Source organism: Gracilinanus agilis, chromosome 5, assembly GCF_016433145.1.
Source record: "Gracilinanus agilis isolate LMUSP501 chromosome 5, AgileGrace, whole genome shotgun sequence".
Lineage (NCBI taxonomy): Eukaryota > Metazoa > Chordata > Mammalia > Didelphimorphia > Didelphidae > Gracilinanus > Gracilinanus agilis.
Genome location: NC_058134.1, coordinates 294,218,708 through 294,244,588, shown reverse-complemented (window position 1 = coordinate 294,244,588; position 25,881 = coordinate 294,218,708). Strand labels below are relative to the sequence as shown.

At 49.0% G+C, this 25,881-nt stretch overlaps 1 protein-coding gene across 2 annotated transcripts; it reads left to right on the top strand.

Moving 5' to 3' along the window:
• The first annotated feature begins 11,733 nt into the window (after positions 1-11,733).
• Positions 11,734-25,091, top strand: CACNB3 (calcium voltage-gated channel auxiliary subunit beta 3). Of its 2 annotated transcripts, XM_044679438.1 has the most exons (13): positions 11,734-11,926; positions 18,504-18,626; positions 18,787-18,909; positions 20,277-20,392; positions 20,514-20,572; positions 20,836-20,855; positions 21,194-21,274; positions 21,528-21,586; positions 21,759-21,868; positions 22,303-22,454; positions 22,763-22,858; positions 23,105-23,254; positions 23,661-25,091. In XM_044679438.1, the coding sequence occupies exons 1-13, from the start codon at positions 11,882-11,884 to the stop codon at positions 23,973-23,975; spliced, it is 1,449 nt and encodes a 482-aa protein (XP_044535373.1). In that variant the 5' UTR covers positions 11,734-11,881; the 3' UTR covers positions 23,976-25,091. The 2 variants fall into 2 exon arrangements, with proteins under 2 accessions (XP_044535373.1, XP_044535374.1); XM_044679439.1 differs by lacking the exon at positions 18,787-18,909.
• The last annotated feature ends 790 nt before the right edge of the window (positions 25,092-25,881 follow it).

Here is a 25,881-nt window from a genome sequence, read left to right as displayed (position 1 = left end):
AGGTCATTGAATACATCTTCCTCATTTTAAAAATTAGGGAACTGAGACCCAGGGAGGTCATATGATCCTCACAGAGCTATTAAGTATCTGAAGTGGTATTTAAATCTAGGTCTTTCTGCCTCTAAGTCCAGTGCCTTCTCCATTATACTTCAATGCCTCTCCTATCTCATCACATTCCACCTCTTCCAACAGGGATTTGAGTGGAAGAATTTGAGTATATGTGCATTGTGCATTGTGCTAGGTACTTGGGATGCTTCCCAATACTAATGCTTTGCAAGGACACACTTAGAATAACTCTAGAACAGATGGTCCATTCTGGATTGGGATAGCAGAATTCCAGTGTTCCTGAACAAGGGCATCATTACTTATCTGGCATGATAACTCCTTGGTGTCCCCTGTCCCAATTTCTAGTGGAAATTTTAGGTGGCCTGGGTTGCTTTCAAGTACTAGCAAAACTCATTTAATTATCAGAAGCTTTTCCTACAAACAAGAGACCACTTAAAAAAACCCACCAGTTTTCTAACAATGGGTTCTTGTTGGACTGTAAGATTTCAATCATGTGTTCAAACACAGTCTCCAAAGAATGGAAAATGCAGAACCCAGACACCTTCTCGACTTCAGTTACTATGCAGAAGTATTAGGGTGGCCTCTACGCTAATATAATCTGGGAAACTCAATAAACCTTTTCTATTGCCTCTCCCTTCAGTTCAACACCTAGGTGGTAGTGATCATATTCTATCTTTTTTTTTTTTAACTCTCACCCTCTGTCTTAGTATCAGTTTTAAGACAGAAAAGGAGCAAGGGTTAGACAGTTGGGGTTAAATGGCTTGCCCAGTGTCATACAACTAGGATGTGTCCGAGGCAAGACTTGAACCGAGGTTCTCCTGACTCCAGGCACCGTGTTATCTAGCTGCCCCCATATTCTATCTTAAAGAGTCTCTCCTGGTGAATGGAATTGGTATAGCTGTTCTCGTTCATCCTGCAGGCCCTTCCCCGCCCATTGCTTCCCAATTCCCCTCTTGGTTTCTGCCTGCTTTGCCCACTGTGCCCAGGTTCCCTACAGTCTGCAAAGGAGCTGGAAGAACACTGTGAGAACTGAAGTGAAAGGCAATGGGGGACCCAAGGGGCAGTCAGCTGTGAGCATGATGCCCTTACCCTCTTTAATAATTCATGCCTGAGGAGGCTAGCCAGCACCATGCCCTCATTCTGAGCTGGAGAGGTTGCAACCAGGATCCTTATGGGGACATGGAGAAGGCTGAAATAAAGAGGGTGGAGGGGACCTGGTCTTTCCGGTCCCTCCAACCCAGCCTCCCATTTTTTAAAGAGACCTCAAGGTGATATGGAGTTAATGTTGCTGCTGATTGAGAGATAAATTACAGGAGACCGAGATCCATGGTGCAGAGGGAGGAGGAAACAGATAAGGAATCAAAACAGAAATTCTCTTCACCCTCACAAACACATTTAGCTGAGAGTACCAGAACCTCTCCCCACAGCATCTCTGTATCTTCTCCAAACTGCCTGCTTCCCATCAGTAGTACCACAACCCCCATAGAGCAAAATTGGAGCCTCTAATCTCCCAGATCCAGTCCTTCTCTTTACAAAGTCCTTGGAGGTCCCCTCTGTTCCCTTCCCTGGGAAAATCCTTTCACTAGGAGATTTCTATCCTTCAGACCCCAACTCACTATCCTTTTGTCGGACCTCTCCTTTTCTTGGTGTCCCCTTTCCCACTCCTTGTTCCTTGTTGGGATCCCTGGTTTCAGTCTCATCTGCTTTGCCCTCATTTATTCCACTTTGGATAATAATAACAGATATCTCAGCCTTTTGTCATCCCCATTTTACAGATGAGGAAAAGGAAGTAAATTAAGGTGCTAAGTGACTTGCCAAGGTCACATAATTAGTGCCTGAACTCAAATTTGAAGGCAAGTCTTCCTGACTCCAGGTCACCACAAAGGTGCCTCATTATTGCCTGAAAATTTTGAAAACTATTGCCTCTCCTCCAGTTCTGAGTTTCAGGAAGTGCCAGAGGGCCCCCAAAGACTAGGATAAACTAGGTAAATGTTTACAGTAGAGAAGGCAGCTGTCAAGCTGAGGTCTTCCATCCCCTTAAGAGGACCCTTCATCTAGCAAACCCAGAAGGCCACACCCAGTATTCTTACTAGCACTTTGACCACAGGACATCTCTATTCTTTCTCTGGTTCTTCAAATTCAAGCATTTCACAATCGGTAGAGCATCATTCCGACCCAGAGCACAAACTAGAAAGAGGCTAAAGAATATTTAGGCCTCTGGCAAAGTCTAGTCAGCCAGTGAAGGAGGATTCTTGGGAGAAGAATCCAGATACCTCTTCTGTCTCTGTCCTCAGACACTAAGAGCACCCCCTCCCCCCCAAACTGAGCAGCCTGGATGCCACAGAACCAGCAGAGAGGGTCTTTAAGCCACAGCCCAAGTCCCCCAGAGAGAATTTGATGGGGGATGGGAGCATTCACCAGATGCTGGGTCCATAAGCAAGAACCTCTCCAGACATATTTATAGCAAGTGCTGTGTCAGGGGATGGAGCCTGAAACTGCCTGGAAGCATTGAATAACATCGTGGGCCCAGAGGAGGAGCCCAGAAGAGAGAGGATAAATTTACAACAGGAAGGACTGAGGTTAGATTTCAGAAGAACTTCCCTACTCTGATATTCTGTAGTTGGTCAGGGAGGACGCTTGTGGAAACTCCCTCCCTAAAGACCTCTCAGAACACAAGAAACAGAGCTTTGTTTTAAGCTGGGCTGTTTCTTCCTAGAGATAGAGGGATGGACAACGTGACCTCCGTTCTCTGCCCTAAGCTGCCCTTTTGGTACTGATTGCAATTCCCCGAGGTCTTGATTTGGGCCAGACTAAAGGAAGCGGAGGGGAGGGCACCGTTGATGCCTCCAGACACTCAGGAGTCTCGCTGCTGAGAAGATGGGGGGTGGGGTAGAGGGAAGAGCTTATTGGTTCCAGTAAGAACACGGATGTGTTGAGAGTCCTTTCCAACACCCCTACCCCAGTCTCTAGCACACCCCCAAGAGGAGTATCCAGCCCATCCCAAGATCTGGGAGGTCAGTGACCGGGCCGGGGTCCGAGATGTCTGGGGGAAGAAAAGATTCCAGGTGGGCAGAAAGGGATCTGGATCTAGGATGGAGTTGGGGGGGGGGCAGTGGCAGTGACGGAACTGCTAGTAATCCTGCCTTGGAGACCCTAAAGAGAGGGGAAGTTCCAGGCCAGGCTTCTAGACTGAAGTTTCCATTTACCCCTCCCCTCTTTCTGACAAAAGGAGGGTATCTCTAAAGGGATGTCTGGAGTAGGTATGGGGAGAGGAGAACAGTGGAGGGGTAGAGTTCTTAGGCTGCTCACCCCAATCCCCCCCCCCTTCAGGCTCAGAAAGAAACAATTGATGTTTCTATTTAAAAGCAAGGGGGTGGGGAGAAGTGGAAATGGCATTTCTCTAGACTGTAGGCTCTGGGAGAGAGGGAGAGGAGTGAGAGAGTAAAGGGGGGGGGGGCAAATGCTCTAACCAGGCCAGCCCCCACCTCAAAGCTCCTCCCTGGGTAACTCAAGATGCCCCCAAGGCCCAAAGGAGTCACTCCATTAGCTGTGGTCAGCAGGTGGTGGTGGGGGGCCGACTCTCCTCCAGCTCACATTGCCAAATGGCTGGCACTATCCCTGCTCACTCCAAACATATACAAAGTAAAACCCTGGGGAAACACACACACACAAAACCTCATTCCTCCGAATAGTTGGAGCTGAATAATTGGGGAAGGGGGGAGGGATGAACACCCTCAGTGCTTTCGATTGGTGGAGTAGGGGGGAGGGAGATGAGATTTAAAAACCTTTGGCCACCTTACTCTTTCAGATTTCTTAGTTGGAGGTTTGGGTGGGGGTGGAGGGAAGGGGGCTAGCATGAAAACCAGGTGATAAACGTAGAGGGATCTAACATTCTCAGTGACATTCTTCTCCCAACCCAGCTCCCCCGGGAATAGAAGGGAGGGTCGGGGTGTTGGAGCTGGGTGTATGGGGGGGGGCGGCGGAGGAAGCCTTGACTTCTTGGGCAGGTGATCTTGAGCTCAGTGGTAGAGAGAGGGAAGTTCTCAGATCCCCAGATTGGCAAACGATCGAGGGAAGTGATGTGATTGGATGGTAAAGGGTGAGGAGCAGGTTGACTTGGGGTAAAGGGAAAATCTTGGTTTCAGGGTGAAACCAAGGTCCTGGTTCACTTTGCCTGCTTGCTCTATACCTGGGGGAGGTAGGGCTCCCTCCGTGGTAGCAGTAGAGGACCTCAAAAGCGGGGGTGGAAACTCGGAAACTCGGAGGGTGGGGGAAGATGGGGGAAATGAAGAGGGACTGGGTAAGCTCTTGGCGGGGAGGGGGCAGAAAGACAACTAGACTTAGGCTTCAGAAGCAACACTACTACTACTACCCTGCCCCCATCCTTTCTCTCTCCCTCCTCCCTCCCCCCCCCATCAGGACTTGGGTTTGTCCTGTTTGACGTGCCAGCCGAAAGGGGGTGTGTGTGTGTGGGGGTGCTGACCCGGGGAACGGTCCCCGTTGCTCCGGCCACTCCTGTCTTCTAGCCTGGCAGTAACGTCCTGGGATTCGGTCTGGCTCTGCTAGGAACGGAGAGGACGGGCGTGCTCCGAGGGGGCGGCGGGGCCAACAGGATGGAGGTAAGTCAGTCCTAATGGTCTGGGCGTCCCGGGCAGGGGAGGGGAGGAAATAAGGAGAAGGTATCTAGAGAGTCTGGCCTGGAGAGGAGGAACCAGAGCGGGGGTCGTGGCTGGAAGCGATAGAACCAGAGGAAGGAGGAAGGATTGGGTTCCACAGAAGGAGGATCGGGAAGGGCTGGGTATTGGGGTCTTATCGCCTACGGCTAACGTTCTAGTCAAGAGCCCCAAGGTGGCGCCTCCTGCTGGCCTAGGGCCACTCTAGCCCTCGGAGTTCCCTACCCATTCCCGGCTAAGGGATTCCAAAACACCGTTAAAGATGAACTGCCCCTCTGAGCTTCCCCGGCCAGCCGCACTCCACCCCGCCTAGTATCCCTGAGGACCTCTGGTCTAGAGCAGTGGAGGGGAGAGTACACTGCAGTTGGTTTGGGAGCAAGGACTGGACGGCCACCCTGAAACCCTGGGACCTGGAGAGGTAGAAAGAGGCCAGAGAGGCGACAAACGGGTGGCCAAGTGGGAGCACCCACGTGAAGCCCAGCTAGTAACTTGGGTTGTCACCAGACTGATCCCGAAGAAGCTGGGGGCAGGCAGGGGGGGGCTGGGAATAGAAGGGAGGTGACAGCGAGGAAGGAGCAGGAAACTGGGGAACTAGAATGGGATTGCAGTCGATTTCAGCATTAAGAAGAAGCCATGAAAATTGTTCATAAGTAACATGCCAATTGAATGGTTTCTTTTCAGCTCTCAGCTCTGCTGTTATTTGTAGCCATGCTGCGTGCAGCCTTGACGCTTCCTTTCTAGAAGCAAAGGCTTAGCTAGTTTGCAGAGAGCTATTAGAAGTAGGTGACTAGGGAGGAATCGTCCACCGCTGGGATTCAGGAGTTGTGGGTGCCCCCAGCTACTTCCTACAGTCCTAATTCCCTCACCTTCTTTTCTTTCTCCCCTTGATTCCTCCCCCCAGGCTAAGCTACCCCCAAAGTATAGCAGGAGACGGGAGCATGGCTGCTAGTTTTCTGGCACTAAGGGGTCAGAGATCTAAAGGACCATTTCATTGGGATGTTGCCTGAGGGAGGGAGAAAAGAAGGGCAGAGGAAGAGGGGACCTGAAAACAATAGATAAGACTAAGAGAGGGACCGGAGACTGACCGAGCCAGAGCGCAAAATGGAAAATGTGTGTGTGTGTGTGTGTGTGTGTGTGAGAGAGAGAGAGAGAGAGAGAGAGAGAGAGTAAGGAAAAGGGAGGAGAAGGGGAGGGAACCGAAAGAGGAGGAGGCTGGTGAAGCGGGTCCCGACTGGTGCTGGGTGAGGCCAGGCAAGCAAGCGAGAGCTTGTGTGCCTGTGCCCGGCGGCTGCCTGCGGTGGTCTTGCTCCAGCCTCTGAGCTGCCGGCCCGGGGGCGCCGCTAACCCTGTCTATGTCTTTTTCTGACTCCAGTGCAACGTTTCTGCTGAACGAGGTAACCCCGGCCCTGAGCCAGCGGGCTCCATGGACAGGTCTGGGAGGGGGGATCTCGGTATAAGCTGCCCCGAGCGGGGTGGACGTGCTCTGTTGGGAAAGGTAGTAGCGTTGGGGAGCCAGAAGAGGGATGGCAGAATCAGTCACTGGTGTGGGCAGAGGAAAGGAAGGGGCCAGAGCAGGGGGAAACGTGGGTATTTGTAACTGGGCTGGTATCGAGTTCCGGGCTGGGGAGGACAGAATGTGAAGGGAAAAGAGGCAGGGGTCAGAGTTGGCTGGGAAAGGGAGAGGAGGACTATGGTCGGCTGTGCCCCTCCCCCACGGTCTCCGAATTTCACCTGGGAGTTGGCTGGGGGCTCCGTCCAGATCCTGGAGGCAGCTGAGTAGGATGGCGTCCAGGGATGCCAACAGTTTCTACCTTAACTTCCTGATCAGTGCTCTGGGTGGTATCCTGTTCTGCTCTCCAGTGCACCTGGGGGAAGATAGGTTGTTTTTTAGAGCCATGCCTAGGGCTCACCTGCACCCCTCTTCCCCAGGCCTGGGCTTTGCCCTTTTGGATGCCTGAAAAGCTGGTAGGTGACATTTCACCAACTGTGATTGGTCGGTTGTCATTTATTACTGAGTTAAGAAAGAGCAGGGAGTTAAAGTCAAACCGTCCCCCCTCCTTCAGCCTATTTCCCTTTTGGGGAAGGGGATCCTTGGTGCTCTTATGTCTTCACCTCTCGCCTCCTAATCTGTTTGTGCTGTTCCATGGGGAATAATAGATGTTGTTGGCAAAGTGAGCCCTTAGAGGAATAACCTACATGTTGAACAGGGAGATTTTTAGGTTTGTATCAAGCAGACATGGGGTTGTGGTAGGAAACTGAGGAGAATGAAAGGGTAAAAATGGTAAAAAGGCTGGCAAACCAGGGCAGATCCTGGACAAGACATTTAGGTGCATTAGGCAAGTTGTGAAAATTGAACATCCTTTTCCTGTTTGAAAATTGTCACTCCTCCTCCCACCTGATGTGTTACTGTACCCAGATTTTGAGCCTTCAGAGTAACAGATGCAACTTAGAATCATAAAAATGTACTTCCAAGAAGCCTAATGTCTTAGAAAGAGCATCAATTTGGGAGTGAGATGGCTTTGGCTTAAATCCAAGGTCTAAGGCTTGTCATTTTTTGTGATTTGAACATGTCACTTTACCCCAGAGTCTCAGTTTCCTTCCTTGTAAAATGAGGGGGTTGGGATTAGATGATTTCTAAGGTCTCTTCCAATTCTAAATTCTATGATCCTAGAAAACTGCAGCATTCAGGGCCCTTTTAATGTGCCTGGGGTGGCACAGAGTAGGCTTGAGAGAGGATAGGTTTAGGTAGTATAAGCCAGGAAGATAGGTGTAGGTATGAAGGGCATGGACCTATGGCCTAATAAGTGGTTAGTATGTTTCTGTCCCCAGTACTCTGAGTTGGGGAGGGCCAACTTTTAAGAACAAGGTTTGTAGGGGGTGGCCGGGGGAGGGGGAATGCAGCTAGGTGACTCAGTGGATAAAGAGCCAGGACTGAAGATCAGAGGTCCTGAGTTCAAATATGATCTCAGATACTTCCTAGATGTGTGACCTGGGCAAGTCACTTAACCCCAAATTGCCTAGCCCTTACTGCTTTTCTGCCGTGGAACTGATACTTAGTATTGATTCTAGGACAGAAGGTAAAGATTTAAAAATCAATAAATAAAACAAAACAAAACCAAAAATCCATGTTGGGACAGGACAGTTAATGACACCAAAAGTCTAGTAAAGCAACTGCCCTTGGCAATATTTAAGCTAGTCTTTGCCATCTCCTCACACTCACAGACTTTGGCTATATACCCTGATGTTTTGTTGCCTCTGAATGTGTTATTTATTCCCTAGAGACAAGAGGAGAAATAAAGGGCCAGGAAAGGGGCTCAAGGGAGGGAGGGAAAGATCTTGTTCTGATAGGCCCATTCTTCAGCTCAGAGAACCTGGTGAAATTTGTCTTTGAATGAAAGAATAAAACATTTATTAAGCCCTCGATATGTGCAAAGTACTGTGCTCAGTCTGGGGATATACCCAGAAAAGTGAGACTGTCTCTGCTTTCAAAGAGCTCCCATTCTAATGGAGGAGCCAGCACACTGGAAGGTTTTAGCTCCAAGGTCCCAGTGACAAAAGAGATCTTAATGCTTCTTTAATATCATTTCCATCAATCTAATCCCATCAGTTTCTGATGTTGAACTATTTGACTGTGCCAAGGTGGCAAGAACTTTGCTTTCTGAGTCTTTAGTAGCTGTGGCGGTAACACCTACAGGAGCAGTTGCCAGGCTGCATCTCCACAGGGGTTGCTTCCCAGGATGATGGCTGTGGGCACTGGGCTGGAAGTGAGTGGTGTTATTCTCAGGGCTCTTGGGTTCAGGGTCCTAGGTTGTAGCCGTCAGGTTTTGAGGGAGACGGTGGTCAAGGTAGTAGTGGCGGTGGTCTGATTTGCCTAACAGATACACACTACTCCCTCTCTTTTCCTTCGAGTGCCCTGCTACTCCCATTTGTCTGGCTTGCCTGCCCTGTGTGTGTGGTAGTCAATGGACAGTTTTGGGGGATGACCAGCTCTCCTCCATAGGAGGTAACTTCCTAGATGATGGCTTCAAAGGTTTGGCTGCAAGCAGGATTGGTGGTCTCGGGGTGCTGCCACTCTCAGGGTTTCCATTTCCTCTGCCCGTTGGTGGCAGTTGGTCAGCAACTGTCTCTGGTGATGATGAGGAAGGTGGGCCATCTCTCCGCAATGATTTCTCACCATATCAGTGGCTATACAGGCTGGGCTGGAAGCGGGTCTGGTGGTTTTGGGGAGGGTGCAGCACCACTATTCCCAAGCTCTTGTGCCCAGGTTCCCAGGCTGATTCTGTCAGGGCCTGAGGGAAGATGGTGGTCAGACTGGTGCTGGTGCTGGTTTGACTTGCCCAGCATATGTATGCTACCTCCTGCTTTTCTCTCAGAGTGTCTTGCTACTTCCAACCTCAATTCTTTCTCTATATTCTGCTAAAAGAATATGAGAGGAGGGCTCAAGAACATTTTACAGAGCAGGAAAACTGAAGCATGGAAAGGGAAATCAATAGCAGAGTTGAAGTTAAAACACAGAATCCTGTATGACAAACTCTCAGGCTCAGACTGTTCAAGCTGGATGGGCCTTAAAGATTATCTTGTCCAGTCCCCACATTTTACAGATGAGGAGATTTGGGCCCACAGATAAGACTAAGTGACTCGGCCAAGATCGACTACTAGTTAGAGACAAGGGCAAAACTAGAAGCCAGTTTTCCTGATTCCCATTGCACTACTCATTTTCTCACACCATAATGTCTCCTCCCAACCTCCTAGGGTTGCTTCAACCCTGCTTCTCAGGTGCCCCTATTAGTTTTGAAATCCTGCCCCCTCTACTGAAAAACTGTAATGCTGATACATCCATTGCTGTCTCCTTCTCCTCCTCCAACCACCGACTTCTATTCCCCTTTCCACTATTGAAAGAGGAAGGACATAGCAGTAGATTTTTTATAAATGCTTTTTTAGACTGAATTGGATTGACAGGCTCCTTAGTGCACTCTCCTTGGGAGAAATGGAAAATGGGAAAGTGAACAATTACACTCTCAGTCAAGGATCTGGAGGTCAGAATGCCTGGGTTTCTCTTTTAGCTCTTTCTCCCTTTCTGGCTCAGTTTGTCCCCTCAGGGTAGACTCCTTCAAGATGACAGTTTTCAATTTGTGTCTAGGCAAATCCAAATGATTTTTCCTCTTTATTATGCCCAGAGAATGGGGAGAGGACAGAGCCAAAATGACAGAGGATCTGGAGGAGCTCCTAAATGCTTTGAGGTTGAGGAATATTTTCAGAGATGTGCTGCCCACCTCAATTTCTGTGGGAATGAGGGAATGTGACATCTGCACCGGTGACTGGGTGGAGATAAGGAGACTCAGCCCTGATACTCACAGGGCATGCTGATTTACATTCATTCCCAGGTCCCTCATCCAAAGCTATATTCCCACTTTCTTCCTCAGTTTAATCATCCAACTCAACACTATTTATTAAGCAGCTGCTTGGTACAAGTTGTAATTCTAGGTAATGGGTATGTAAAGATAGATACAACTATGCTCTTAAAACAGGGTTGTTTTTGTTTTTTTTTTTTTTAACTCTTACCTTACATCTCAGAATCAATACTATCTATTGGTTTCAAGACAGAAGAACAGCAAGGGCTGGACAGCTGGGGTTAAATGACAAGGAAGTCTCTGAGGCCACATTCGAATCCAGGACCTCTCTCCCATTTCCAGGCCTGGTGCTCCATCCACTGAACCATCTAGTTGCTCCCTAGCTTAACAGTTTAAAAAACTCTTACAATAAAGGGAGCTAGCAAGCTAGATACATACATACATTCATGCATCCATACACACCACAGAGGGATAATTGTGATACAAGGGAAAGCGTAAAAAGTTCAAAGAAGAACACCAGGCAAAGTGTTATGGGAAATTTAACAAAAAGGAGATCACTTTCAGTTTCCCGGCAGCTGCAAGAAGTAAAGTCTTTTTGGAGAAAGAGGCACCTAAGTTGGGCCTTGAAGGAAAAGTGACTTCAACAAATGGTTTCAGCACCCTCCCCTTGGGCAGCCTCCCATCAAACCCTCAGCTCTGTCCGAGGTACTGAGGATGCGCAGGGACTAACCAAATGACCCATTTCCCCACATACTTCTTGGCCCACTTTTGGGTGGGCAGAGGGAGTTGGGGGGGGCATTTATTCTCTCCCAGAAAAGTGATTCTGTGACATCTGTTGCATCCCCTCCGAGGGGCAGTGCCCAACTCACTCACTCAGTAGTCCTCGAGTTGGGTTGAGAAGTGTGGTCCTTTGCCTCAGCTCCTCATCCTTCAGACACCTGCTGAGCTTTGGGAGGGGTGGGGAAAAGGCAAAACCTGGAGGCTTTGACCTGGAGTCCTCAATAGATTCCAAACCCCCTCACATGCCTTTTCTTGCTGTCTTTCCTTCTTCCTGTCTTTTACCCTTTTTTCCATCCACTCCCCGCGCCGTGAGCACACCCCTTCCTCTTGTACTGTCTAGGCCTCTCTACTTTGTGGCTCTGTTCTTTTCCTCAGCCTCCCTTCCCTCTTTTTTCCTCTGATATTTCTCTCCTCCTTTGCTTAGCTGCCTCTTTTTCTCTCTGTCTCCCCTCCCTTCCCCCTCAGCCCTTTGTTTCCCTGAGGAGTATTTCCTGGGTTTCTGTGTGTCTGTCTCCACATCTTTCCTCGCCCCGCCCAACTCTCTCCCAAGCCCTCCTCCCCTTCCTCCACCCTCCCACTCCCCCACGTTCCCTTTAGCGGGATAGGTGCTTAGGGATCCACCCTACCTCTTCACCCCACTCTGTCTTCCTCCCCTCCACCCCCCACCCCGCCCAAGCCTCCCTCCCTCCCAGGAGCTGGGGGAGGGGGGAGGCTGGTGGGCGGGCGCTATTGTTGTAGGGGCCGGAGCCGGATTCCTCGGCAGCGCTCTGGGTGGGACCAGCCTGGTGTGTGGAGAGGGCTGGGAAGAGGGAGGGGAAGGGGGTGGTCGGGGAGAGAGAGCTGAGGTTTGAGCTCCTGGCAGCTGGTCTTTTCCGCTGGTTCCCTCATCGCCTGCCCGGCTCTCCGGCTCCGGTGACATCTCCCAGGCCCGGGCGCTGCCCTCGCTCCCTGCCCCGGGCTGTCCCCTCCCTCCCCCCGCGGCCCTGAGCGCTCCCCAGTCCGGACTCCCCCATGTATGACGACTCCTACGTGCCCGGGTTTGAGGACTCGGAGGCGGTGAGTGCCCATGCTGATGGAGGTGGGGAAGTTAGGGACATCATCACCCCTTCCCCCTCCGCCTCCCATTCTGAGAGCTGAAAAACAGCTCGACTGTGGGAGAGGGGAAGGGACTGTCGGAAAGGAAGGAGGGCGATTTTCCCGCTTACTGTTTTCCCATCCTCCCCTCCACCCCCCACCCGGCTCCAAGGGCTTCTGAACTCTGGGGTTGGTGCTGGGGTGGGGGAAGGAACGTGAGCACAGGAACAGTTAAGCTCTTGGAGATCCCGGGGGGGAGGAGGGGCAAGGAGGCTCGGAGTGGTCAGCAGCCCCTGAAGAGGGATGCCACTAGAGTCAGAGGCGTTAGGGATAAGGGTTAACGTGGGGCACGACGAGGCTTGGGAGGACGAACTCGAGAGAGATAACAGGACACCAGGAAAGAGTTAACGGGCTCGCAACTGCTTGGATAGGAGAGCCTCAAGTCAGAAATCGGTGGGATCGGGTTCTGGATGAATTTTGGAGAGATGGAGCAACTCGGTGGATATGGAAACCCCTGGGGGGTGGCCAGGGAGTTCCTGGGGCTTTGAGCCCCCTCTGGCCAAAACGTGGTCACGAACCTCCCGTGAGGGGGATTCTCCCAAAGGGACTCCAAAGTGGAGACAGCTCTTTTCCTGCCCTCACCCCCCAAGGCCTTTGCTTCTCGACTGCCTCCCAAACTTCCCCACCTCCTGCTCCAACTCCTGGGAAAGGCTGAGACCTGAGCACTGCACACACAATTGGGCCAAGTGGGCCAGAGCTGGAGTTGCCCACCAGATTCCTGGGATTGCCTACACATGACCACTTTGGTGCCAGATGACTCCTTTGCTTTCTCAGCAGAAAAAAATCTGGGTGATGGGGCTGAGGAAGCCAGAGGATGGAGGGCCTGAGGATGGAGGAAGCTTTTTGCTCAGGGAAACAGGCGACCGATAAATATTTAATTTTCATCTTTGCTTTTATCTCCTGACTCTTTGGAGACAAATCAGCTCATTAGGCAAGGATTCTGGTGATCTGAGGAAGGTGGGACGGTTGGGGGAAAGGTGGGGGGAGGTGAAGAATGCTGGGGAGGTCAGAGCAAAAGGTTTGGGCCCCCTGGATGCTTGCCTCTCCCTTCTCTCCTGATCCCATGGAGAAAATTCCTGAATGTCCCAAAAAGTGTCTCTAGAATTCTAGGTGGAGGTAACAGATATTTAGGGTCTAAGTCAAAGAGGTTTTTGAAGGGGCAACCTGCAAGTCTTCTCCCATCCATCCCAGACCCAGCCAAACCCTAGGTTAGATGTGGCCTAAGGGATCCAGGGGGTAGATCCTGCTAGGAGAGGTAAGAGTACAAGGGGCATCCAAGATGTTCCCAGTTGGGGTTCCCTTTGTTCTAGGCTGCACCACAGGGGGCTAATTGTCTGGCATTCTGATTCATTGTCCAAAGCCTTATGGGTCTCATCTGTTATGTTTGTTGAGAGGGCAGCTGGCACAGCCCAGGGTGTCAGCTTGTGCCTGAGAAGGGATTTTTGAGACCCAGAGGGACCTGGCAGGTCTTTCTCATCCCTGGTGAATGAGCAGAGGATTTCTTAGAGAAGCTTAGCCAAGTGGCAGAGAAATGTCACTCCGAAAAGAGGAATAAAAACAAGAAGAGGGAGAACTTGGTGGGGATGGTAAGGAAAGAAGCCTTTATCCTGGCCAGTCTGGCCCTGTGCCCATTCTCTCCCCCACTCTGGTTCCTAGATCTATCACCTCCTCCCCCAGTGCCCTCCACCGACTTCAATCCTCCCTCTCTCCAGGGTCCCCACTGAAGCAGTAGGAGGCAGATCCGGGCTCTAAATAAATCCACAGGCTCATCTTCCTTCTTTCCCTTCCCTGAGCCAGGAAAGAGTGGTGCTGCAGCCTGCCCACACACTCACCAAGCAAGGGGGGCACCACCAGGGCATCATGCCAACTCCCAGCAGCTCCACAACACTATGCCTCTGGCTGCCTTGTGTGAGGGGAAAGAAAGAACTTGGGTCTCCAAGATTTGGCTTGGCAAGACAGCCTTGCCCTCTCCAAGGTAATGGCAGGATGCTAGATCTGTGTGCTAAGAGTGGATCCTAGATGAGACCTTAGAAAAAATCTAGTCCAACACTCTCGTTTTATAGATTAAAGGCCTAAAGAGGTGAAATTATTTGCCCAAGCTCAGGATTCGAACCCAGATCTACCAACTATAAATCCAAAACTCTTTTTATTTTTTTAACTACACCATGTTGCCTCTGACATAGGACACGGGAAAAAGAACTGTCCTTAACGTTTGAGATCCTGGCTTCAAATCTTACCTCTGATACTACCTGAATGACTTCAGGCAAAGTGACTTGAGCTCTCTGGGCCTTAGTTTCCTCATCTGTAAAATGAGGGAGTTGGACTAGATGACTTCTGAGGCCCCTTCCTGTTCTAGATTTTTATCTATAATCCTGTCTTGTCAGAGACATTCATAACAACACTAAGTCAACATAAAGTAATTCATTTCTCCATAAATTGGGACAAGGGAGGAAGAGATATGATTTAATTTCAATGCCCCAAACAGGTAGGTAGGTGGAGGCTGAGTGTAGATGAATTGTTGATTTGCATTTTGGAGGGAGTTTTCCTGCTGGAAATTACCTATAAGGATGAATCAGAATCCTCTAATCCTCAGACACTTAATAGCTGTATGACCCTAGGTAAGTCACTTAATCCTGTTTACTTCAACTTCCTCATCTGTAAAGTGAGCATCTTTGCCAAAAAAAACTCAAATGGGGTCATGACTGAAAATGGCCGAATGGTAACAACCCTCCAAACTCTAATGTATAAATTATGTGCTACCTACTATGTCACCGCATTGAACACTAGGAGTGACACAAATATGAACTGGGTACAGGAGGAGGCACATGATGTAAATACAATATTATCCCTGCTGATATTCTCAAAGGGGAGGAAGAAGCAGATAAATTTATATGAAGTCGGATGATAAAAGAGAAGTCATTTCACACTTGAGGGTGGGTGAAAGAAAGGATGGAGCTGACCCTCAATAAGAACACCCCAATAATTCTTCCTGGTTCTGCTCAGGGGGCTGAGAGGGAGGAGAGAGAACTTAAATGCCTGGGAGTTGGGGGATGTGATGTGGATAGAAAAGAGCCTTAGAACAGCTAAGACTGAAGGACGATCCCATAGCTCAACCCTTGGCACAATCAGTCCTACCTTCAAAACCTGGAACACATCTAACAGCCAGGGATATAATAAATAGTTATTACATGAATGAGCAAATGGGAATTCCAGTCTATTATTTTCCTCTCAGGGAAGGTGGATTATAGTGAGCAGGTGGTTCTTCTATGTAAAATCAAAGACTTCTCCGTCATCCTCTTTCCATGGTTCTAGGCCACCTATTTTTTTTTTAAGACTAGAGACTGGACCAAGATTGACCTGCCCTGATATGGAATGGAGAGCTTTCGTGGGAGGGCAAATTTGTGTCCCAAGTGTGGTTTCTTCTCATACTTAGGTGGTTCCTGTCTACAATCAAATAGCTCTGGCTCCCTCTGTCAAAAATATTCTTAGTTTTAAAGGTAGACCTGAGTAGATAGCTAGGTGGCTTGGTGGATTGAGAACCCAAGCCTAGACACTGTGTGTGTGAGGTCACAGGTTCAAGTCTAGCCCCAGACACTTCCTAGCTGTGTGGTCACAGGCAAGTCGCTTAACTCCTGTTGCCAAGCCTGTACCACTTTTCTGCTTGGAATTAAACATAGCATTGATTCTAAGACAAAAGGTAAGAGTCGTGGTTTTTAAGGTGGACAAGGAGTCCTGAGGGTATGTTTGTCAGCCTGGACTATCCAGGAAGCTGATCTGATCTCTATCTTTTCTCTCCAGAAACTTTCTTATCTAGACTTTCCATCCTTTGGATAGAATCAGACTCAAGATTTCATGTCTTCTAGATACAAAGAAGCATTTCAAGGTAGTGAGATGGAGACATGGTGTAAAGCTAAGAGCATTGACTTCAGAGTCAGAGGCCTGAGTTCAGTTAACAGCTCTGCTACTTACTATCAATGTAACCATATACTGTTTCTTCCCTGGGCCTCAGTTTCTTCATCTGTATTATGTGGGGGTAAGGAATAAGGTCCCTTGCACTTCTGGGTCCTGTAATCACTAAGGTCCCTTCCAGCTTTAAATTCTTTTTTCAATTCAAAGATATTTTCTTTTCCCAGTTAAATGCAATAACAATTTTTATTTATCACGTTTTCCAAAATCATAAGATTCAAATTGTCTCGCTTCCTCCTTTCCCTCCCTCCTCTAGGAGATGGTAAGCAATTCAGTCTGGGTTCTACATGTATTATCATGCAAAATATACTTCCATATTGGTCATTGTTGTAAGAGAATATTCATATAAAACCATAAATAAACTAAAGAGAAAAACAGTATGCTTTGATCTGACTTGACTCCCACAGCTCTTTCTCCGGTGGTGGATAGCATTCATTGTCCTAAGTCCTTCAGAATTGTCCTGCATCATTGTAGTGCTGAGAGTTAATTGCTAAGAGAGAGCTAAGTCTTTCACAGTTGATCACTGTACAATATTGCTGTTCCTGTGCACAGTGTTGTCCCAGTTCTTCTTATTTTGTTCTGTATGGTTCATGCAGATCTCTCCAGCTTTTTCTGAAATCACCCTGCTCATTGTTTCTTATAGCACACTAGTATTCCATCACCATCCTATACCACTATTTGTTCCCAGTTGATGGACATTCCCTCAATTTCCAAATCTTTGCCACCACGGAAATAGCTACAATAAATATTTTTGAACAAGTAGATCCTTCCCCCCCCTTTTTTTATGATCTCTTTAGTATAGACCCAATAGTGGTATTGCAATATCAAAAGGGTATGTAGTTTTATAGCTCTTTGGGCATAGTTCCAAATTGCCCTCCAGAATGACTGGATCAGTTCACAATGCATTAGTGTTCCAAATTTTGCCTCATTGCCCTCCAACATTTACCTTTTTCCTTTACTGTCATATTGGCCAATCTGATAGGTGTGAGGTGGTACCTCAGGGTTTTTTTAATTTGCATCTTTCTAATCAAGAGGGATTTAGAACATTTTCTCTTATGATTATTGATACTAGCTTTAATCTCTTGAACAAAGCCATTCAAAACTTTTATGAGGGGCTCCCTTCATAAAGGGGGAAACTAATATAGAAGAATTTTTTGGCACTTGTTCCAGAGTCCACTTAGCTCCCATTTTCTATTCTTTTGTTTTGTTCTCACATCCAAGAAGAAATCTTGTACACTCAATAGTCTGCCACTCACTGTCCTTAACATTCAAGAACCCTTGCTTTTAGAGAAAGGAAACACTGCATTTAGAACCTCATAGAATTGAAGTGATTCAATTCCTCAAACAGGTCCTGATTCTTGCCTGAGTTGCCTGGCACCAGCATAGTTCTCTCTAGAGCCTCGCATCCTCTGGGATTGGGAAGGACGTGGGTCAGTGAAATTCAGGTGTATAGGCAGGGCCTTTCCTTACAGGTGCTTAGGAGCTGGTGCCAAAACGGACAGCTTTGTGTCAAGATCTTAGTCTGGAGCAGCTTTTTTTGCCTTAGCAAGTAGGGGAGGAGACATCAAGAAGTGACTACCAGATGCTGGCACTCATTATTTCCCTTTTCAACCTGAGAGGAGGCAGGAATTGAAGAGAGTGAGATCTCAGTGCCCAGGGACAAAATGGGTATAAGTAGACAAGTAAGGATCAATGCCAAGCATATCTGATTTTTTATTTTTTATTTTTGCTCTACTCTCTGTGACTGTCATGTATCTTGAAAGGATATTATTCAATCAGATCTTTAGGAGTGGGACAAGATTTCTGGGTGTTATCCTTATATCCAGGGCTTCTTCTGTTTGCCATGGAAGACAGGATGAACAGAGGAGGAGAGGGGGGAAAGGAAATATAGTAATATTACTATTATATAAATCATTAAATTTCTACTTAATATATTATTATATTATTTTTAAATTAAATAAATATATTATTATATAAAGATAGTACAATAGGATAGCTTAGCAGTTCAAGACCAACTTCTGGTGGGGGATGGACACAGTGGATCTTGATCCTGTCAAATTCAGACTGGAGAGGCAGTTAGGTGGCTCAGTGGATAGAGTCTGGAGGTCTGGAGTTGGGAGGACCTGGATTCGAATTTGTACCTGTGTAATACTGGGCAAGTCACTAAACCCCAGTTGCCTAGCCCCTTGCCTTTCTGTCATAGAGTTGTTTCTAAGGCAGAAAGTAAGGGTTTAAACACACACACACACACACACACACACACACACACACACACACACACACACACATTTTGGTGGCNACACACACACACACACACACACACACACACACACACACACACACACAGATTTTGGTGGCTTTTTGACCAGCTCTGGAGTTCTCCACTTCTCCTTCCCCATGAAAGAGGTAAGAGGGAGAGTATAACAAATTTAGGGTACTCTTCTGACTTCTGCAGTCTCCATGCCACCTTTGTAAAGTGTATATGCTTTCTAGTTGTGCTTGACCCTGAGATCATTGCCTCTCTCCCCACCAGGGTTCAGCAGATTCCTACACTAGCCGACCATCTTTGGACTCTGACGTCTCCCTGGAGGAGGACAGGGAGAGTGCCCGACGAGAGGTGGAGAGCCAGGCTCAGCAGCAGCTGGAGAGGGCCAAGGTATCCAGTGTGTGCACCTGCCCTGTCACTCCAAATTCTTTGGCCTTCCCCAAACATCTTACTTTCACTCTTTACTTAGGGAAAAAGGGTAACTCAGGAATTGAGATGGGTTTCCTTATTCCCTCTTTTCAAATGAGTTCTTTGCAAATCTGTTTCTTAGCACAAACCAGTGGCATTTGCTGTGAGGACCAATGTCAGTTACTGTGGGGTGCTGGATGAGGAGTGCCCTGTCCAGGGCTCTGGAGTCAACTTTGAAGCCAGAGACTTCCTGCATATCAAAGAGGTGAGCTTTGACCTATTCCCAATTTTGAGTGTCCTCAGTTTCTTAGGTCTTCCTCTAAGATCTCAGTTCCTACATACTTTCAAATGACCATCCGACTTTAACCCTCCAATCTCCAGAGATTAGGTCAGTGATGGTGAACCTATGGCACGGGTGCCAAAGATGGCATGCAGAACACTCTCTGTGGCCACACAGCTGCCCTCTCCCCCTCAGAGCTGGTTACTAGAAAGGCAGAGGACTTGGGTGGAGCTGCTCCCCTCCCCCTCTCCACTGTACCTGATGACATTTTTTTCACATCCCCTGCCCTCTTCCCAGAAGCCCAATAGGAGTGCACGGAGGGGAAGGTGGGTGGCTCACAGGTGGCAGAACTGGAGGGGAGCAGAGTGATCGGACCACTCTCCTTCCCCTCTCTACACTCCCTGAGGATGTTCCTCACTTCACCTACCCCTCAGCCCAGCAGCCCAATGGGAGCACTTTCTCCCTTCCCTGTGTGGGGGTAAGGGAGGGAGCAGGGCCAGCCCAGCACTTGGTGGAGAGGCATGGCACTTGGTCTGAGAGGTGGGGTGGGGAAAAAGCCTGGCACTCCATTTCTAAAAGATTCACCATCACTGGACTAGGTCCTCAAACTTACCAACTCTTACTATTGTCCTCCCTTCCTTCCTTAACTTTTCTCCTCTCCTCTCCTCTCCCAGTTCCTAGGGAAGACTTATGGAGAATACCTTTCAGTTCCTTCCCCATCTTTGAGGAAGGAGTCAGGGCTAAGGTGATGGAACCCTGAGCTCCTGTTGGGATGAGAAGGGGTCGAGGTTCTGGGCAAACCTCCTAGACCCTCATTTTCCCTTGGAGGCTGCTAGGTTGCTCAGGGGAATAAGCTAGGGACTTGAAATCAGGAAGATATGAGTTCAATGACTTCAGATACTAGCTGTGTGCAGATTCATTGGGGTATAGAATCCTACCTTACCCTATAAAGAAATAGAAGGGGAATAAGAAAGGAATGGTGGGGAGGGGAGTAATATAAAGGAGGGAGAGCCTGGGGAGGGAGGTGAGTAACAGATACTGTGTGACCCTGGACAGGGTTTCTTAGCCTTAGTTTTCTCATATGTAAAATGGGGAATAAAAACACTTTTTAGGATTAATGTTGTGATCAAATGAAATGTAATATATGAGTTTTACAATCTTAAAGTGCTTCATAAATGCTAGCTTTTATAAATTCCATTACCTTCTTCTGTTCTGCGTAGGCCAAATTACTGACCTACCCTGTGCCTACAAACTTAGTACCTAAAACTATGGGGAAGACATGAGGAAAGAATTGCCCCATCCTCCTTCACCCTTTTCCTAATTCCTTAATTGCCTTCCCTGTCTGCTTCTAGAAATACAGCAATGACTGGTGGATTGGGAGGCTAGTGAAGGAGGGCGGGGACATTGCCTTCATCCCCAGCCCTCAGCGTCTGGAAACCATCCGCCTCAAGCAGGAGCAGAAGGCTAGGTATGGGGCAGGCAGGAATGTGTGTGTGTGGTTGCTAAGTGCATTGAAAGGCAGGAGCCACTCACTTTCTCCATTTCTCCTCTCACTCTTCAACCATCCATCCACTCTGGTTTAACTTCAGGAGATCTGGGAACCCCTCTGGTGACATTGGCAACCGCCGTTCCCCTCCCCCATCTCTAGGTAACTTCCCTCCTTCCCATCTCAGGTGGATAAGGGGCCGGAAAGGGGAGGGAGAGATTTCCTCAATGAGTAATTGGGAATAGGATGGGGGGAGGGAAAGGCATAATATTGGGGGAAGCTGGCACCTCTCCCACAAAGTGGAGCCATCCTCACCCCATTGTGTAGTGCGGGTGTGGGTGTGGGGAAGACAGGGGCCACCATGTCTCTCCCAGGGCTCCCTCCCCCCTCACCAACCTCAGTCTCTTATTTCCTTTTCCAAAAAGCCAAACAGAAGCAAAAGCAGGTGAGTGCAAGGATGGGGTTGTGGGCTAGGGGGGCTCAGAATTTATGGGGAACTGTTAGAATTTCCCCCACCAGGCTCCCCAATCTCTCCTCCAAGCCAGAACAGAGGAAGTGGGAGTTGAGTCAGCTGTCCAATTCAGGAGAGATTTAGGGGGAGGGTAATCCAGGAGCTCCCTGAGGAGGAGAGGATAGTGAGGAAGTAGCTGAGAATTTAGGGCAGAGCAAGGAAGGAAAACCTACCCATGTCCAATGAATAGTCATACATAGTGCAGTAGGGAGGAAGCGACCATTCATGAATGATGGGACCCCATGTGCTGTGATGTTCTGTACCCTCTTCAGGCTGAACATGTGCCCCCATATGATGTGGTACCCTCCATGCGGCCCGTGGTGCTTGTAGGGCCTTCCTTGAAAGGCTATGAGGTAAGTAGAGCTATTAGTCTTCCAGTCCAACTATCCTGACCACGTGCCCCGAGTCCCTTGGAGATAGCTACTGTGCAGGGCGTGGACCCCATGGCAAGCTCTCGGGGAATGCCAAAGGCAACAAGGAGATCTGGTCCTCTACCCAAGGAAATGATGGCTACATGGAGAGAAGGGACCGTGTTATTGCTATCCCTTTCCCAAGGGGTTTTACATCCAACCAAAGTATTCCATACCCTAATTCTACCCCTTTCAGGTCACAGACATGATGCAGAAGGCACTCTTCGACTTTCTCAAGCATCGATTTGATGGCAGGTGAGTCTCCCCTGTAGAGTGAAATTAGATACCCTCTAATCCATTGTGTTTGAACTGAGGTAATTTTTGAGGAGACGATTGGGTGGCTAGACTTGGAGAGATATTGGAAATCAAGCCATATTGGTGTTAGAGTCCAGCCATGACCCTCTCCTCCATCTCGCCTACTCTCTAGAATCTCCATTACTCGAGTTACAGCTGACCTCTCTCTAGCTAAGCGTTCAGTGCTCAACAACCCAGGCAAGAGAACTATAATTGAACGTTCCACAGCCCGATCCAGCATTGGTGAGAGCCCTTCCCAGTACACAAGCCCCTCCTAGTCTCCAGATGCCTTATTCCTTCGACCCCCTCCATTTGCTCCCAACCTCATCACATCCCATTGCTGCTCCTCCCATGCTACAATGCCACCCCATTACCCATCCCCACCAAGGTACCTTAACTCTGAGTCCTTAGGAAAGCTGGAACAGAATGATGTCTTTGAGAAATATTTCAATTCAACTTGACAGATATTTAAGCCTTACTGTATACACGGAATTGGGCTTGGTGCTAGAGCTTCACATGTGAAATTAGATAGCCACTGCCCTCAAAGAATCTATGATCTCCAAGAACATGTGTGGTCACAAGGCAGTGTGGGGGAAGGTAGATTTCTGGACCTCCCAAAGGCCTGGAGTTTCCCCCCTCTGGGGGTGGGGGGAACCTGCTGACCACTCCCCCCACAGCTGAGGTGCAGAGTGAGATCGAGCGGATCTTCGAGTTGGCCAAGTCCCTGCAGCTGGTAGTGCTGGATGCCGACACCATCAACCACCCTGCCCAGCTGGCTAAGACCTCTCTGGCCCCCATCATCGTATATGTCAAAGTGTCCTCACCCAAGGTCAGCAGGGAGGTGCAAGGGGGATGGGGATGGTGCCAATCTGGGTCCCCCAAATCTACTAGGGATGATCCTGCTTAGCTTGTTATCACAGCCTAAGTCTGGAGCACGGCTGTGCTCTCTTCCAGCCCACTGGTAGCTGGGCTTATTTTCCCTTATGCCTTTCATAGTCACCATACCCAGCTCCACTCATGTCCCTGAAGACAGCATACCCAGAACCGCCCCCCCCCATTTCCTTGAATGACATCATGCCCAACTTTATTCATGCTCTCTCCCAAGACATATCGTACCCATCTTTATTTGTCCCCTAGGTGCTTCACCGGCTGATCCGCTCCCGGGGAAAGTCACAGATGAAACATGTGAATGTTCAGATGATGGCGTACGACAAGCTGGTACAATGCCCACCAGTGAGTGCCAGAGCTCTGCTCTCCTACTTTGAGGGGCCAGTTGAGATGGATTGTGGGGAGTATGGACGCAGCAGGTTGCATCTTCATATGTGACCTTAGGCAAGATGCTTAATCTCCCTGGGCCTCAGTTTCTTCATCTATAAAATGATGGAGTTAGAGTAGATGGCAGCTGAGGTCCCTTCCAGTTCTAGAACTAAGATCTCTCAGGCTTGCTCCCTTCCTCTCCTTCCTCCCCCAAACCCCTAGGAATCTTTTGATGTGATCCTGGATGAAAACCAGCTGGAAGATGCCTGTGAGCACCTGGCTGAGTATTTGGAAGTGTACTGGAGAGCTACCCACTACCCAGCCCCAGGGCCTGGCCTGCTAGGCCCACCCAGTGCCATCCCAGACCTTCAGGTAAGCAGACACTCAGCAGACTCCCCTCAGACCAAATGCCTTAGTTACCATTCCCTTCCCAAACTATTGCCAAGGCAGATGCGTTAGTCTTCAAGCCTCTGGAGGATAAGGGATGGTGAGTTGTTTCAGCAATTAATTTCTATGAGCAGTGGAAAGAACTGAAGCAAGACAGGACAAAGGGACTTTCTGATGGGCAGGGGAGGCAAGAAAACATAGCATTCATCTCCTTATAGACTTGGGTACAGTGCTATGGAAGTGATGGGAGAAGAGATTCCAGTCTCCCATTTCTGAGAAAGCAAGTGTGGTCAGGAAGAAACTCATCCCCAATCTTAGGCTCTGCCAGTCCAGAATGGGTCTGGGGAGAGGATGAGAGGGAAGTCAGGTTGGGTTGTGCCTTGCTGCCCAGAACCAGCAGCTGCTCGGGGAGCGAGGAGGAGAGTGCTCACCCCTGGAGCGGGACAGCCTGATGCCTTCAGACGAGGCCAGTGAGAGCTCCCATCAAGCTTGGACTGGATCTTCTCAGCGCAGTTCTCACCACCTGGAGGACGAGTACACTGACGTCTATCAAGACCTGTACCAGCCACATCGTCAGCACACGTCAGGGCTGCCTAGTGCCAATGGACAGGACCCTCAAGACAGGCTCCTGGCTCGGAATTCGGAGCATAATTACAATGAAAGGAACTGGCAACGCAACCGACCTTGGCCTAAGGACAGCTACTGAACTCCTTCCTCATGCCCTGCCTGGGTCTGTCCAAGGGAGAGGAATGGGAAATGGGAATAGCAGGGCACGAGCTAACTGGCAGGTTGGAGTTAAGCTAGCATTAGGCTGGCACTAGGCTTAGCCCCCTAGGTCCCCTTGCCCAGCTCTGGATCCCAATATTCCAGGAGCTCTAGGTGGCCCTTTGACCTTCTGGGCTAAGGACCCCCAATGCTCTCCACTTTCCAAGTACTAGCTGTATACGGTTCTGTACCCCTGGCACCTTCGTCCTCTCTCCTGCACAAGCTGCCCTCATTGGGCAGCACCCTCAAGTCCAAGATTCCTGTAGAAATGGCTTTCCATTTCTTCCAGGCTCAGGAAAGGGATGTCCCCCCTAAAGGTGACTGGGAGATGAGGAGGGGCCAAGGCAAGAGATAGTGCCAAGGTTGGAGAGCGTAAGGGTCCCATTGCTCCATCAGCCAAGGGATTCAGATTTTGGGGTCCTCCAGGACCCCTCTCAGACCTGAAACCACACATAGGAAATCAGACAATCACCCCATATCCACACCTGAATTATGCTTATATTCATCGATTCAGTCAGCGAGGTGTGGGGGTTGGGTAGGGGTAGAGATGACAAGAGCAATCGGCAAATTATGTTGAGGAGAAAGGACCATTTGGAAATCTTGGGGTGGAGTAGACAATCAGGTCCTCACATTTTTTAGGATTCTCCCAATCTGAATGTTCCCCCTCCCAGAACTGGGCTCTGAGGGGAAGTGGGAACAAGGATGCAGAGGTCAAACAAGGTTTGGGGGACGGGGAGGAGCAGCATGGAGAAGATCGAACACTTCTTCGGGCCCCTCGTCTGCCCCTGAATCTCCTTTAAGTTCTTCTCTGCACAGTCATGACCAACATGGGCCATGGACCCCCCCAGCTTTCCTTCCTGCCTCATCTACATACCTATTTAAGTTACAGTTAGGCTGGGGGAAGAGAAAAGGAGCAGAGGTGGGGAATCTCTTCTAGCTTCTGGGCATCCTAACTGCATCTGTCCCACATGGCTGTATCGCTGAGACCGTGCCTGCCATGGTCATGGCCGCCACCCTGCTGTCATCACCAATAAACGCCACGTACTGCCCCACTGCACCCCACCCCATCCTTCCCAGAGTCAGTGTCTTTTGTGCCGAGTCTGTTACACCCCCTGGCTTGTCTGAAGTGGAATGAAAAAATTATCTGGCCTTCCTCAGAGTCCACTGGGTTAGTGGAAGAAGAGAAGAGAAATGAGGCTTAAATTGGCCTCCCACTCCTATATCCACGAGCTTAGAGGAAGGAGTATTCCACAGAACCCAAGGGGATGGGGGGCGGGGGAAGGAGGTTGGATCTGGGCCAACTCTATTTCCCAATTCCTTTTCTTTAGATTCAGGATTCCCAGACCCTAGATGGCCTCTAAGGTCCTCTTCCTCTTCTAGGATCCATTCTTAACTTAGATTCTGAGCAGCATAACAGTGAGGAGTCACAGAGCAGGATTCTTGTGTTGCCGATATTGGTAACTCACAAGCAAATCATCTCATGTTGTCTGCGCCTCAAAATGTGATAGTTGGGTTAGATGATTTCCAAAGTCCATTTTGGTATCGAGATTGTGTGATTAATTTCTCAAGTGGTCCCTTAGTCATGCCTCCATTTTCTCCTAGAATGTTGGCCACCTTTTTAAAAACCTTACTTTCGGTCAGATTTGATGCCAGGTATCAGTTTCAAGGCAGAAAAGTGGTTAAGGACTAGGTGATTTGTGTTAAGTGACTTGCCCAGGCTCACACAGTTATAAAGTGTCTAAGGTCACATTTGAACCCAGGATCTTGTATCTCTGGGCTTATCACACTCTTCTACTTTGGACTGCCAGAACCGGTACAGGTCTGCCTCTCACTACATGGAATTCATG